At 47.1% G+C, this 15,911-nt stretch overlaps 1 protein-coding gene across 1 annotated transcript; it reads right to left on the minus strand.

The window, feature by feature from the left end:
* Window positions 1-280: 280 nt before the first annotated feature.
* On the minus strand, window positions 281-14,969 carry CWC25 (CWC25 spliceosome associated protein homolog). Its single transcript, XM_083470465.1, has 10 exons — window positions 14,854-14,969; window positions 11,783-11,955; window positions 8,054-8,290; window positions 7,285-7,354; window positions 6,317-6,432; window positions 4,767-4,836; window positions 4,469-4,632; window positions 3,291-3,377; window positions 2,461-2,625; window positions 281-1,263 (listed from the first exon to the last, which is right to left on the minus strand). Exons 1-10 carry the CDS (start codon window positions 14,869-14,871, stop codon window positions 1,149-1,151), a joined length of 1,215 nt encoding a protein of 404 aa, XP_083326591.1. The 5' UTR covers window positions 14,872-14,969; the 3' UTR covers window positions 281-1,148.
* Between the last annotated feature and the right edge of the window lie 942 nt (window positions 14,970-15,911).

Here is a 15,911-nt window from a genome sequence, read left to right on the forward strand (position 1 = left end):
TGTACCTATCCCAGGATTGTTTTAAAAGCCCTGTGGGTGAGGATGGTCACTGTCCTTGTAAGCAGTGTGTTTGGGAACACACTTGACAGCCCTCTTTTCACTCTAAAAGGGCCTGTTTCCAAAGCCAGTTGCTACAAAACGGGGATTTGTGTGCTTCCCAGCCCTGAAATCACCGCACATTCTTCTCCCGTTCCACATGAAACACAACAATATTTCAAATGACCTGCAAATGTGAACAGCTTATTAAGATAAATCACCACAAACAGGTTAAAACAGCTGCTTAAGAGAAACAATATCTATTATTCCAGCTGGATTTTATACAAAGATCAGCATTTACACATCACAGACTACACAAAGACGGCTGTCCCGTTAGGTCAGGTATTACTTTTTTGTCTATTCTTCAGAAAGCTAAGTTTCACTTCAGAAAGTGCATCTGTCTCCACTAAAACGCTTTAAATAAAATAAAGCCTCTTTTTATAAAAGGCACCCCTGTCTCTACGGTATTAGGTACCCAGCACAAAATCTTATTTAAAAGTTGTTTTAAAAATGGACTGGATAGAACACCAGTCTTGGGGGTGGGGGAGAATAACTCAACAAAACAGAAACATAAGCCAAAGGGAAACTATAATCCCCAGAATTTTCCACTTGCCTCACTAAATTTTGGATGGGTCCAATGCCCAATAATATCAAATTATTTAAGAAACCGAAAAGGAATTATGATCAGCCAATAAAATACACGTGGTTTTGGCAGCTGTGCTCCTTATAAGAAGCAATGACATAATCAGAAGCGAAAGTACCGCCTCTTCTTTCTCTCTGTTCCATTCACTGTGGATGCAAATCTCCTCTAGCTGATACCCTCTAGCCTAAATGTTATAGCTCTATGGAGCTTCAAGCCAGGGCCTACCATCAAAAAGCCTTGCCAGGAGTACATCAAACTCTTCCAAAAGTTGGGACCCCACAGGACTTTACAATATCCTAGTTTGGAAAAACGGCCCTTATAGCAAAGCATCAAAGATAACGTCTTCCTCATGATACCCAGGTACAAGGCCTCTCACACAGTGCGAGGGCAGCTGGCCTGAGCTGTGGAGTTTATACGAAGGTTTCCCTATCTGGTCCAGTGGTCCAGTGAAGGAAGACAGAAGCAAGTCTCATCTCTGCATGAAGTTTTTTTCCAGGGCTGCCGCCGTCCTTTGGATGGAGTGAATGTTCCTCTTGACCCTGTCTTCAAGGGAAGAGGTTGACGCACTCTCAAGCTTTATGTGGCTGCAGGAAAATCGAGAGAGAAAGAAACCTGATGAGTTGGAAAAAGCAGCCTCCTGCCTTGTACCCCAAGTGTGTTTCCCACCAAAAGGAATTTTAGGCAGGAAGGAAAGAGGTGGAAATGGGCTCAGAAGAGGCAAGGTCTCTTCTTAAACCACATACCAAATGCATATGGTATACTTCCTGAGCCACGTGCAACCCTTACTTTAGTTTTGGAACTGAAATTTTATAGGAACGCGTGAAGGTGTTTAAATCAGACCCCTGATCCATGTAAAAAGAAAAAAGAAAAAAAGGGTAAGGTAAAGGACCCCTGAACGGTTAAGTCCAGTCAAAGGCGATGATAGGGTTTCAGCACTCATCTTGCTTTCAGACCAAAGGAGCCGGCGTTTGTCTATAGCTAACTTTCCAGGTAAGGGAGGCGGGTGGCGCTGTGGGTTAAACCACAGAGTCTAGGACTTGCCGATCAGAAGGTTGGCGGTTTGAATCCCCACGACGGGGTGAGCCCCCCTTGCTCGGTCCTTGCTCCTGTCAACCTAGCAGTTCGAAAGCACGTCAAAGTGCAAGAGTAGATAAATAGGTACCGCTCTGGTGGGAAGGTAAACAGCATTTCCATGGGCTGCTCTGGTTCGCCAGAAGCGGCGTAGTCATGCTGGCCACATGACCCGGAAGCTGTACGCTGGCTCCCTCGGCCAATAAAGCGAGATGAGCGCTGCAACCCTAGAGTCGGTCACGACTGGACCTAATGGTCAGGGGTCCCTTTACCTTTACCTTAACTTTCCAGGTCATGTGGCCAGCACGACTAAACCGTTTCTGGCACAACAGAACACCATGACGGAAACCAGAGAGCACAGAAACACCGTTTACCTTCCCGCCGCAGCAATACCTATTTATCTACTTGCACTGGCGTGCTTTCGAACTGCTAGGTTGGCAGGAGCTGGGAAAGAGCAACAGGAGCTCAGCCCATCATGGGGATTTGAACTGCCGACCTTCTGATCGGCAAGCCCAAGAGGCTCAGTGGTTTACACCACAGCGCCACCCGCATCCATGTAGCCCAGTGACGTCTAATATTTTGGGCTGTGGTTCTCCAAGGTCTCCCATCACTCAATCCTTTTAACTTGAGATGACAGGGACTGAACCCAAAGCACATGCTCAGCTATTGCTCCCCCCCCCCCAAGTTTCAGAGGAAGGGAGGAAACTCACTGTATGAACTTCCCATTGCCGTTGTCAAGTTTATCCCGTGTGAGCTCTCGCTCCTCTTCTTTTCTGTGTCTGTTCACGTTCTTCGCTCTCTCCTCTTCCCGCCACTTGGCATTGTCCATCATTTCTCGACGTTTTCTCTCCAGCTCTTCCGCAGAGAGTTTTCTCCTAAAGGAGATCATATTCAGTTTCAGTCTGCCCAGCCTCCAGTGCTGGAGCTACAGCAGAATGTTGTAACTTTGATCAGTGTTATCGGATCTGAACACTATTTGTTTTTTTGTTTGTTTGTTTGTTTGGTGAACCAAGGAGAACATGGGTTGATGGGCGGTCATACAAATAGGGTAAGTGAAAAGACCTGGGTTCAAATCAAATCCCTGCTTAACTGGGGAACTCCGAGCAAATGGATTTCTCTTAGCTACAGCAAACTGCCTCTGGCTACTTGCAGTGTGTCAAGCTCATTTAGAGCACATGGGCAATCTTGAATTTGCCCGGAAATGAAAAGGAAGCCAGGGCAGAGCATGGCACATGGGCATTAAGGGATCTAGATTTCACACCCACATCAGGATTCTTCTGGTTTTAACCAGGTCTACTAAGTACATTGGACCACCCAGGGCACAGAACTGAAGTCTAAAACCTAAAAAAAAAGCACCTAAGAGCAGCTTTCTGGTGGACTTGAATTAAACTTGAATTAAACACCAAGTGCGGGACTTTGAATATCGTCGCCTTGCTTTGCCAATCCATCTTGAAGCCTCCTGCATAAAGGATGCAGCCTTATAGAGCTCTTTCCCTTTCTTCACAATGCACCCCCTGGCGCTGTACCCACTTAAACATACCTTGAGGTCTGTGGTCTTCTATAGACTTCTTGCTTCGGCGAAGGACTCCTGCCTCCCGTTTTTGCCTTCTGTTCCTTGATGTTGTGGCTGCAATTCAGGAAGATCCTTTTTTTATATCCACCACGAAAATAACTATTTGGTCCCAAGGAGTCTTGGACCTATTCCATTCTCCTGCCCCTTCCCAATCTTGTGCAGTCATACCTCGGGTTGAAGTAGCTTCGGGATGAGTATTTTCGGGTTGCGCTCCGCGGCAACCCGCAAGTAACGGAGCGCGTTACTTCCAGGTTTTGCCGCTCATGCATGCGCAGACGGTCAAAATGATGTCACGCGCATGTGTGGAAGCGGCGAATTGCGACCTGCGCATGCACAGACGCGGGTTGTGTTCGCTTCAGGATGCGAACGGGGCTCCAGAACGGATACCGTTAGCATCCAGAGGTACCACTGTACAGTGGTACCTCGCAAGACAAATGCCTCGCAAGACGAAACACACGCAAGACGAGAGAGTTTTCTGTTTTTTGAGTCGTTCCGCAAGACGAATTTCCCTATGGGCTTGCTTCACAAGACGCTAATAGCCGTGCTTCGCAAGACGAAAAAACCACAAGACGAAGAGACTCGCGGAACGGATTAATTTCGTCTTGCGAGGCACCACTGTACTATTACTATTATTATTATTAATTGAATTTGTACAGCACCCTTCATCCGAAGATTACAGGGCAGGTCGCAAGATAAAAATACAAAATGAGAACACAAAATACGTAATAAAAAAGTTGAACAAACCAATATCCCCCCTCCCACAAAAAGGCCATAGAATGTTAATCAGCCAGAGAAGTAATAAACTTTTTCTGCCTGGCACCTAAAGATATCTAATGAAGGCGCCTGGCAAGCCACCCTGGGGAGAGCATTTCACAAACAGGGAGCCATGGCAAAAATGGCCCCTTCTTCCGCTGCCACTCACTGGACCTCTTGCGGAGGAGACACACAAAGAAGGGTCTCAGGTGATGAACACAGGGTGGGTGAGACATATGCTGGAGATGGGATTATCTCCCTTTAAGTAAGACCCCATTCTGCTTTCTCATGACACTCCACCACAAGTAAATGATTCTAAGCCAGAAATAGCCTGGCTTCCATAGCACTATCAATAGGCACCCAGCAGCAGCTGCCCCCCTCTCCTTGCTTACTGTTTATTGTGCCTAGGTGACCTTGACCTCCTGCGGCTGCTCTGCTCCGTCTCGTAAGCGTTCTTCTTGCCAGACGTCCTCTCTGGCGACAGGCCACGGCTCTTTGACCCGGAACTCTGTTGGACCTTGTGGCCAAATGTGCTTTCGCGGCCGGCGTTTTGGATCTGAAATGGGAGAAAGGTGTGACTGGTGATGGAGGCAACCTTGCTTGCCAGCCGTGGTTTTCACCCCTTCCATTCTGCTCACTGTAAACGCCACACCAGGGGGGAAGTCTTAAGGGTGGACAGCTTGGGCGTACCTGCAAACCATACCCGGGTATTTTGGGGTGAAGAGGCTCTGAAGAAGAGCGATCCGTTTTCTCCCGTGACCTAAAGCAAAATACAAAAGCAACGTTTATGCCAGCCTCTTTGTCAGCCTGGTTATTACTGAACCTCTCCAGGTGGTCTGATTGCTACAGAGTCTTCAGATATTAAAAAGGTAAGGAACCCCTGACCGTTAAAGCTATTTCCCCCTTGAAAGGGACTCCAGGAAGTTCCCAGAGGTCACAATTGCTGAGCTGATCGTTGGCCAGGGAAAGCCTAATCACATCACCAAATTTGCCAAGGGGCCAGACATGCAAAGGAAGTTCTATTGTACTTTGGGTGGTGGGACTTCAGAGGTGTTTGCCTATGCTAATCTTATACCTGAGTCTTGCCCTGCCATGTCTGCTTATGCTAATCTTGTACCAAGGACTTGACTGGACATGTTTGCCAGGGTTAAAAAGGTAAAGGGACCCCTGACCATTAGGTCCAGTCGTGACCAACTCTGGCGTTGCGGTGCTCATCTCGCTTTACTGGCCGAGGGAGCCGGCGTACAGCTTCCGAGTCATGTGGCCAGCAGGACTAAGCCGCTTCTGGCAAACCAGAGCAGTGCATGGAAACGCCGTTTACCTTCCCGCCGGAGTGGTACCTATTTATCTACTTGCACTTTGACGTGCTTTCGAACTGCTAGCTTGGCAGGAGCAGGGACCGAGCAACGGGAGCTGACCCCATCGCGGGGATTCGAACCGCCGACCTTCTGATCGGCAAGTCCTAGGCTCTGTGGTTTAACCCACAGCGCCACCCGCATCTTCAGATATTTCATGGCACCTAATTCTGAATGCCTAATGTGTAGACACCAAGCCTTGTCAAGGAACCCAGGCTAACAGATAGACAAGGGGAAGGAAAACAAGGCAAGACTGGCAGCAGGAAGGTGCAGAGCAGGATCTCCATGGGGAGCCAACGAATTGCCTGAGGCAGGAGAAAGATGTACAAGTGCGTAGGCTTGAAAAGGAGGCGCCTCTGCCCCCCACAAGGACATTTCTGAGGGGAGAAAGGAAACTATTCTGCCTGTCCTCGCTTTAGCAGATACTGAATATCCACTGCTGCTTCACGGGCAGAGTAGGTTCAAGTCCTGTCTCTGCAGTTGTGGGCAAATCACTCTCTCCTTAGCCTCCTTTATCGACATCAAAAGGAGTGACAAAGCCCTACCTCACAAGGCCAACCCAATTGAGAGTGGAAAATACGTTGTTAATTAAGAACAGGAAATGAGTGTTGAACAAGGTCACATTGCGTATAAGAAGAGGAGTTTGGATTTGATATCCCGCTTTATCACTACCCTAGGGAGTCTCAAAGCGGCCAACATTCTCCTTTCCTTCCCCACAACAAACACTCTGTGAGGTGAGTGGGGCTGAGAGACTTCAGAGAAGTGTGACTGGCCCAAGGTCACCCAGCAGCTGCATGTGGAGGAGTGGGGAAGCGAACCCGGTTCCCCAGATTACGAGTCTACCGCTCTTAACCACTACACCACACTGGCTCTCTCTAAACGTACTTGGCTTTTGCCTGTTCGTCTTCGCTGCTGCTGGGGCTGTGGTGCTTGTGCTTCTTGTGCTTCTTCTTCTTATCTTTCTTCTTCTTTTTCTTCTTCTTCTCCAAACTGCTTTGCAACTGGGGGTGGGGGAAGGAGAAAGGTGCCAGCTCCATATCAAAAGACACAGTGATTTATAACGCAGTTCTACCCCGTGAAGGAGTGCGAGGACAAAGACTTCTTCCCACCGCCTCTCTTTGTCCTATTCTGCATTAGATAAAGTTGGAATAATTACCTCCCGATAATATACAGGTGAGAATTGCTGCCCCAACCATAATCAGGCATTGGAAAGGGGGTGGGGTGGAAAGTCGCCCTTCCCTGTCCAAGTCTTTAAACCACCTTGGTTGTGAGCACACAATTAAAAGATGAAGGTTACATTTATCCTCAATACATTTATATCAGCACCAATACAGTGGTGCCTCGCAAGACGAAAATAATCCGTTCCGCGAGTCTCTTCGTCTAGCGGTTTTTTTGTCTTGCGAAGCAACCCTATTAGCAGCTTAGCGGATTAGCGCTAGAAGCGGTTTAGCGGCTAAAAGGCTATTAGCAGCTTAGAAAAAAGGGGGGGCGGAAAAAATCGCAAGACTCGTCTTGCGAAGCAAGCCCATAGGGAAATTCGTCTGGCGAAGCGCATCGAAAAACGGAAAACCCTTTCGTCTAGCGGGTTTTCCGTCTTGCGAGACATTCATCTTGCGGGGCACCACTATATAATGCCAATTAAATCAGCACCAATGTAATGCCAGAGTCCACGCCTTCACACCTAAACATTTCAGGCCTTGGAATTAAAATGCTATTTCCCCCCACCCCAAAGACAAGAGGACACTGTACATGTTAATCCTTGCTATAAGGATTTGTTACAGACAATAGCACAATTCTATGCACGTCCCATAGAATATTAGCTAAGGGTACATAGGATCGCAGCCTTAACATACCAGTTCTTTGATCTTCTTCATTTTTACAGGGTTGTTCAGAACTTCACGCTTCTTCTCTTCCTCCCTCTTCCTAAATAACAACATTAAAAACCAGGGGTGGGGGGTGGGGAGAGATTTCAAGGTTATGATGAGATTTCCCCATGCACAGCACGGTTATCCCAACATTGCAATGAAACCTAACTGCAAGGTTCGCATCACTGCAAGTTTCTGCGATGTAATGTAACGTCTCAGCTTTACATATTTCTTACTTCTTTGTCTTACCAGAAAGGTAAAGGGACCCCTGACCGTTAGGTCCAGCCGCGGACGACTCTGGGGTTGCGACGCATGACTAAGCTGCTTCTGGCGAACCAGAGCAGCGCATGGAAACGCCGTTTACCTTCCCCACCGGAGCGGTACCTATTTATCTACTTGTACTTTGACGTGCTTTTGAACTGCTAGGTTGGCAGGAGCAGGGAACGAGCAACAGGAGCTCACCCCGTCGCGGGAATTCGAACCGCCGACCTTCTGATCGGCAAGCCCTAGGCTCTGTGGTTTAGACCACAGCTACTACTGGTCTTTTAAAGCCACTTTTGGGAGTCTTTTTAGCAAGGCAAAAAAAACCCACTTTAAATAAAAACATATTAAAGTGGGGAACTGGTGACGCTAATGAAAACAATAAGTAGTCGTCCTCCCACTGCATGGTCACACTAAAAAGTCCTTGACTCTCCTGTACTTTACAAAACATACAGAGCACCAACTGGTTCCATATAAAGCTAAAGATTTTTGCTACCTTATCATGAACAGCGGGTCTTCTCGGATCTTGCTGGCCATATCCAAGGCAGAGTTGGCACCTGCAGGGGCAAAGATGGAGCCTGGCAGAAGGCCGGTCTCAGAGGAACAGCCTGTTTCCTTGTCCTCCATGGTCTCAAAGACGTATTTGTCAACTGGGCGGCCCATAAGGTATTCATCTCTGTTCACCATGCCTCCTGGTCCTTGGTACATCCACTCCAGCTTCTCATCTTTTTTCCTAATTCATTGGCGGAAAAGGACATTGAACATATTTTTCAGACCAAGTGGGTGGGAGCTGAGAGAAAAGCAAAAGATGTCTCCTCTACAACAGAAGCATTTCTCAAACTGTTATAAGGAAGAGTTGACCCAGGAAACGATTGAGTAGCCGATGGAAGGTGAAACAGATCTGGGGGTACCGTATTTTTCGCCCTATAGGACGCACCTAGTTTTTTGGGGGGGGGGAATTATTTTCCCCCCCAGGCGCGGGGCTGGGGCGGGGGATGCCCAAGCTTCCCCCTACCCCAGAACAGGCTGCTATCCGCAAGCCTAGGGAGCCGGGCGGGAAGTCCCGACGGTCTCCCCAGGCTTGCGGATATCTGTCCCCCGAGCTTGTGGGGCTGGCGCTGGGGAGAAGCGCGCCTCTCCCCAGTGCCAACCTCCAAACCAGGTTGGGGAACAGCGGGGTGGCGGCACTGCTCCTCCCCACTGTCCCCCGAGCTTTTGGGGCTGGCCGATGTCCGCCCGAAGCGCGGGGTGCTCTGCTTCAGCGCGCTCCGTGCAGCAGGCTGCGGGTGTCTGCCCGGCGCGCTCTGCTTCAAACCAGGTCGGGGGACAGCGGGAAGGCGCACCGACCCCTCTCGCTCTCCAGGCTTCAGCGAAAGCCTGCATTCGCCCCATAGGATGCACACACATTTCCCCTTCATTTTTGAAGGGGAAAAAGTGCATCCTATAGGGCGAAAAATACGGTAATTTTAAACTTTCTAAAATACGTTTTTGTGCCTGTCCTTTGTTTAGAAATAGCGCAAGTTTGAAACAGAAATAAAGACACAGGCACACACATATACACAAGTCAGCGTTAGAAATTACTGAACAATATAAAACAACACGATGGCAGATAACAATGGCACTAAACACTATTTATAGACTAATACAAAAGATCATAAGTTACAACCAAAGTCTCTAAATCTTCTTCACCAGTCGCGGTAGAATAATTCAAAAGTTCGATATACACACACACACCGTATTTTTTGCTCTATAAGACGCACCAGACCACAAGACGCACCTAGTTTTTGGAGGAGGAAAACAAGAAAAAAAAAATTCTGAATCTCAGAAGCCAGAACAGCAAGAGGGATCGCTACACAGTGAAAGCAGCAATTCCTCTTGCTGTTCTGGCTTCTGGGATAGCTGCACAGCCTGCATCCTGGGATCGCTACGCAGTGAAAGCAGCAATTCCTCTTGCTGTTCTGGGATAGCTGCACAGCCTGCATTCACTCCATAAGACGCACACACATTTCCCCTTACTTTTTAGGAGGGAAAAAGTGAGTCTTATAGAGCAAAAAATGCAGTAATCTGTCACCAAATATCGCTGGAATTCAAAAGTTCAGTGACTACAGTATCATATGAACACTGATCCAGAGTATATTTTCTACAGCGTTTATATTTGCTTACATGTAAGATTGGCTTGTTAAGAAATTTAACTGCATCCTTCTCATATTAATTCTTACAATTCTGGCTGATGAAGCATTGATCAAGATTGGCTGATGAAGCATTGAACAAAACAGATTGGTTATCCGGAAACTCCGTTCCGGTGATATTTGGTGACAGATTATGTATATATCGAACTTTTGAATTATTCTACCGCGACTGGTGAGGAAGATTTAGAGACTTTTGTTGTAATTTCTGATCATTTGTATTAGTCTATAAATAGTGTTTAGTGCCATTGTTCTTGGCCATCGTGTTGTGTTCTATTGTTCAGCTTGTCTATATTGCAACGCAGGGGTTTGTTTACGGATTAGTGTTAGAAATTAGCCAGGCACCAGGTGCATTTTGCTACTGGCAGTGGTCCAATTGCTATTTTTTTCAGCTGGGATTGACCGGAACTCGGTTCTGGCACCTCTCAGGTGGGCGTCATTGCCATTCCAAGAGAACGAGGATGACAATCTTGGTGAGTTCTGGCACCCCTTTTTCTAGAAAAATAGCACTGTTGCGACCACATGGGAGATCTCTGGATGCCAGACTGATAACTGACATCTCCATCTGGCTGGCCCCTCCAGTTTTCTTAAAAGGCATGCAGAAGAGCTTATTTAATGAATTTATATCCCACCTTTTTCTCCAATGAGTACATGGTTCACCCCCCTCGTGAGGTAGGTTAAGAGGCTGGGACTGGCCCAAGGTCACCCAGTCAGCTTCATGACTGAGTAGGGACTTGAACCCCAATCTTCCAGTGTAGTGGTTAAGAACAGTAGACTCGTAATCTGGTGAACCGGGTTCGCTTCCCTGCTCCTCCACATGCAGCTGCTGGGTGACCTTGGGCTAGTCACACTTCTCTGAAGTCTCTCAGCCTCACTCACCTCACAGAGTGTTTGTTGTGGGGCAGGAAGGGAAAGGAGATTATTAGCCGCTTTGAGACTCCGTAGGGTAGTAATAAAGCGGGATATCAAATCCAAACTCTTCTTCGTCTACTGGTCCAACACTCTAACCATTACACCACACTGGCTTCCCCGAGTACTTCTGTTATGGGGCTGCTATATAAGTTAAGTGGGTAAATAGATATGGGGAAAGCAAAATGTCACTTAGAAAGGGATCTGAAATATTTTCCTTGAGGCTTGAATTTGTTTTATTCTGCATTGCCGTTTCAATGTGTTGTAAAGCACTCTGAGATGTTTTTCTTTAAAATATAAAGCAGTACAGAAATGAAATGAATAGAAATAATAAGCCTCATTGGGGGGGGGAGGCGCCTAGCTCACCGCATTTTTCGCTCTGTAAGACGCACTAGACCATAAGACGCGCCTAGTTTTTGGAGGAGGAAAACAAGAAAAAAAATATTCTGGATCCCAAAAGCCAGAACAGCAAGAGGAATCTGGCTTCTGGGATAGCCTCTTGCTGTTCTGGCTTCTGGAATAGCCACACAAAGCCTCTTCAGAGCAGCGATATGAAAGCTCCCCGTGCCCGGGAGAGGCTGTGTGTGGCTAAGCCAGAAGCCAGGACAGCGAGTGGGATTGCCTGGCAGTGGGATGAAGGCTCCCCCAAGAGCCACGCTCCCTTTAAAGAGTGCGTGGAGCGTGTTTGCGGCTCTTGGGGGCTTTTCCCCAAGGAGGGAGGACGGGACTGATGGGCTGCCCTTCTCCCTCCTCGGGGAAAAGTGCCCAAGAGCCGCAAACACAAGGCTCTTTAAAGGGAGCGCTGAGCAGAGCCTCCCGCCTGCATTCGCTCCATAAGATGCACACACATTTCCCCTTACTTTTTAGGAGGGGGAAAGTGCGTCTTATAGAGCGAAAAATACAGTATATATATATCTGAGTTTCTGACCCTGAACAAGTATAATTTCACTCCAAGTTTTCCCCAAAGAACCTGAGAAACCATCATCCTATGAGGCTGTTTCTACTAACTGATTCATATTTCTGTGGCGTTTTGGTTACCAGTGTAGCTGCTTGGAGAAGAAACGCTAAGCATCTGCTGAATTTTTAGCCCTAAATATGCCTGTTGACCAAGGAAATCCTGCCCAACATACTTGACGGCCCCCACGTCCTCCGCATAGCGCTGCATTTCCTCCCGCGCTCGTTCTTCATGTAACTCCCGCTGCAGCTCCTCGATTTTCTTCCGTTCGGCTTCATGCTTCTGTTCTGCCTTCCAAACTTTCTCCACATTACGCAGGGTTTGTGGATGCCAGCTTTTCTTGAGGTTCTGCGAACAGGAATGGGACCCTTGAATTGAGGTATATAATAATAATAATAATAATAAAAATAATAAAAATAATAATAATATATTATTTATACCCTGCCCATCTGGCTGGGTTTCCCCAGCCACTCTGGACAGCTTCCAACAAAGTACAGTGGTACCTCAGGTTACATACGCTTCAGATTGCAGACGCTTCAGGTTAGAGACTCCGCTAACCCAGAAAAAGTGCTTCAGGTTAAGAACTTTGCTTCAGGATGAGAACAAAAATCGTGCTCTGGCGGCACAGCGGCAGCAGGAGGCCCCATTAGCTAAAGTGGTGCTTCAGGTTAAGAACAGTTTCAGGTTAAGAACGGACCTCCAGAACAAATTAAGTACTTAACCCGAGGTACCACTGTATTAAAATACAGTAGTCTGTTAAACATTAAAAGGTTCCCTAAGCAGGGCTGCCTTCAGGTGTCTTCTAAAAGTCTGGTAGTTGTTCTTCTCTTTGAGATCTGGTGGGAGGGCGTTCCACAGGGCGGGTGCCACTACCGAGAAGGCCCTCTGCCTGGTTCCCTGTAACCTGGCACAACAGGTTATAAGCTTTCCCTTGCAAATGGTGTACCAAAACAGCAAACACTGCCAGGAACAGTAAGGGGAAAGAAAACATTGACGTGCAGGTTTCTCCCGATTCATGAGTGGCAGGAATGACCCTTGCTATCGTTTTGCTTTTATGCCACCCTTCCATAGTTAGAAACAATAGCAAGAATGTTACTTGCCCAAAAATGGAACGAAGAAAAAGTACCAGCAAAAGAAGAATGGAAACAAAAACTTAAGGAATATGCAGAAATGGCAGAACTTATCGGGAAAATAAGAAATCAAGATAACAAACTTTTTATAAAAGAATGGAAATGGTTTGTTGAATATTTACAAATAAACTGTAAACAGATAAGAACATTGGCAGGATTATTCAAATAACCTGCAGTTTTATGTGTATATATTTAAAGCAGATGAGTAAATTTGGATAAATGAGCAAATATAGTTTTTAAGTAAATGAGTTAATTTGGATATGCAGAAGATATTAAAAATAAATTTAAGGAACCGCAAAAAAGGGGGATGTACAGTGGTGCCACACAAGACGAATGCCTCGCAAGGCGAAAAACTCGCTAGACGAAAGGGTTTTCCGTTTTTGCGTTGCTTCGCTAGACGAATTTCCCTATGGGCTTGCTTCGCAAGACGGAAACGTCTTGCGCTTTTTTTTAAAAGCCGCTTGAAGAGGCGCAGTTGCGACGGACCGTGCTTCGCAAGACGAAAAACATCACAAGACGAAAAGACTTGCGGAACGAATTATTTTCGTCTTGCGAAGCACCACTGTAATAATAATAATAATTTATTATTTATAAGCCGCCCATCTAGCTGGGTTTCCCCAGCCACTCTGGGCGGCTCCCAACAGAATATTAAAAACATGATAAAACATCAACCATTAATCATTTCCCTAAACAGGGCTGCCTTCAGATGTCTTCTAAAAGTCAGATACAGTAGTTGTTTATTTCCTTGACATCTAATGGGAGGACATTCCACAGGGTGGGCACCACTACCGAGAAGGCCCTCTGCCTGGTTCCCTGTAACCTCACTTCTTGCAATGAGGGAACTGTCAGAAGGCCCTCGGAGCTGGACCTCAGTGTCCGGGCTGAACAATGGGGGTGGAGACGCTCCTTCAGGTATGCTGGGCCAAGGCCTTTAAAGGCTTTAAAGGTCAGCACCAACACTTTGAATTGTGCCCGGAAATGTACTGGGAGCCAATGTAGGTCTTTCAGGACCGGTGTTATAATGTCTCGGCGGCCACTCCCAGCCACCAGTCTAGCTGCCGCATTCTGGATTAGTTGCAGTTTGTGGGTCACCTTCAAAGGTAGCCCCATGTATAGCGCATTGCAGTAGTCCAAGCGGGAGATAACTAGAGCATGCACCACTCTGGCATCAAGTCAAGTTATGATATGTTAAAATGCATATAAAATTATTGAAATGTATAAAATTGAAAATCATAAATAAAATACATTAAAGTACAGTGGTACCTCATGTTAAGAACTTAATTCGTTCCGAAGGTCCGTTCTTAACCTGAAACTGTTCTTAACCTGAAGCACCACTTTAGCTAATGGAGCCTCCCGCTGCCGCCACGCCGCGAGAGCACGATTTCTGTTCTCATCCTGAAGCAAAGTTCTTAACGTGAGGTACTATTTCTGGGTTAGCAGAGTGTGTAACCTGAAGTGTATGTAACCTGAAGTGTCTGTAACCCGAGCTACCACTGTACTGTCCCTGTTATACCGAATTGCAAATTTAAATATATCCCTATTGTGTTTCAAAAAAAGGGAGAAAGCGATGTGGTTTTTGTCCACGACAACTAACATTTGGGCACTTTCTCCCACAGGGAAGTACTATTTCTGGGTTAGCGGAGTCTGTAACCTGAAGTGTCTGTAACCTGAAGCGTCTGTAACCCGAGGTGCCACTGTAATAATAAAGGCAACTTACAACATGAAAAGATTTAGATAATTACACACAAGACAAAAGCAGGTGATCTGTGACCCAGTGTGAGCGCCTAGCGCCTTACAATTACACCCTCCTTCCCTTTCAAAGCTGGGTCCGTCCCGTCCCCCCGTCCCCGTATCTGAGCATTGGCCGCCAGGGCCTTCGCAGGTGCTTTGCATCATAGACTCAGAACTGTAGAGTCGGAAGGGACACCCGGGGGTCATCCAGTCCGGCCCCTGAAAAATCAACACAAAACCCCCCAACACTTCAGTGCTTCCACTGGGGCTCGAACTTCCCACACCAGCCTTCCTTGTCAACAGCTCACAGCTTTTTTGGGGGGAAGAACTACCCCCAGTGTCCTCCCCCCACCCTCTTTCCCCCCCACCCGACCCCCGTCCTTACCAGGTCGCCTCCCCCCATGTCGACTGCGGAGGAGGCCGCGCCGTCCGGCTGCTTCTTCGCCGCTTTCCCCTTCCGGTCTCTTCTTCAGCCGTCGCGGCGTGATGACGTCGCCACACTCTTCCCCCCGCCCACCCCGCCTCCAGTTCTCTTCTTCAGCCGTCGCGGCGTGATGACGTCACACAACTCTTTCCCCAAGCCCACCCCGCCTGCAGGAAATCGAACCTGCGCTTTCCGCCGCAAGGTGGCGCTAAGGAGACGCGCGCCTATACAGAGGCGCGCCATTCCCGCATTGCTGAGGGTTGGGCTAGATGACCCCGGGGGTCCCTCCCGTTCTGATTCTATGAATTCTAGGCGCATAACTCTTTCTCTTTCCCTCTCTCTCTCTTGCTTTCTTTCTCACTGTCGTTTCTGGCTGTGCAGTTGAAATTGCCAGCAGCAATTTTCTCTTTTTTTTAAGCAGTAAGTGGTGTATAAACTTTATGAAATAAATAAATGGCAAAGGTACAATATAATAACAATCGAAGTCAAATTATATGGGCAGATATTATTATAATATGATATGATATAATTGGTGCTTTTTTCTGGGGGGCATAGGGGGACGCATACCGCTAAACATTTTGTTACTCTAACAAGAGCAGAAACTACAAAAATAAAAATTAGTTTCTTCTCTAGCACAGTGAATCGTCAGTTCCGTTGCTACCCCCGATGGCGGTCTTTTATTCATTTACTGTATTTATTTTTCCCCATTTGAACTATAAAATGGTGGTTTTCTTGAGTCAAAATGAGACTACCCCTAAACTTTTTTTAAAGAAAAAAGTAAATATAATATAAATATAAATATCTGCCCATATTATTTCTGGTCCGTGGACTTTTATTGGAATTTTACTTTTATTGTTATGCTGCCTTTCTCACTATGTGTACCAAAAGCGTGTGCTAGAGGGGGTCCTGCTTTGAGCCCCTTCCCCGGTCTTTGCGTCAGCTCAGGCCTGATAAGGAAAGAAGGCTTTTCTGTCCCAGCATCCAGTTTCCAACAGTGGAGGGGAACCACACAAGCAGGG

The sequence above is a fragment of the Podarcis liolepis genome, assembly GCF_965112155.1.
Source record: "Podarcis liolepis genome assembly, chromosome: 13".
Classification (NCBI taxonomy): Eukaryota; Metazoa; Chordata; class Lepidosauria; order Squamata; family Lacertidae; genus Podarcis; species Podarcis liolepis.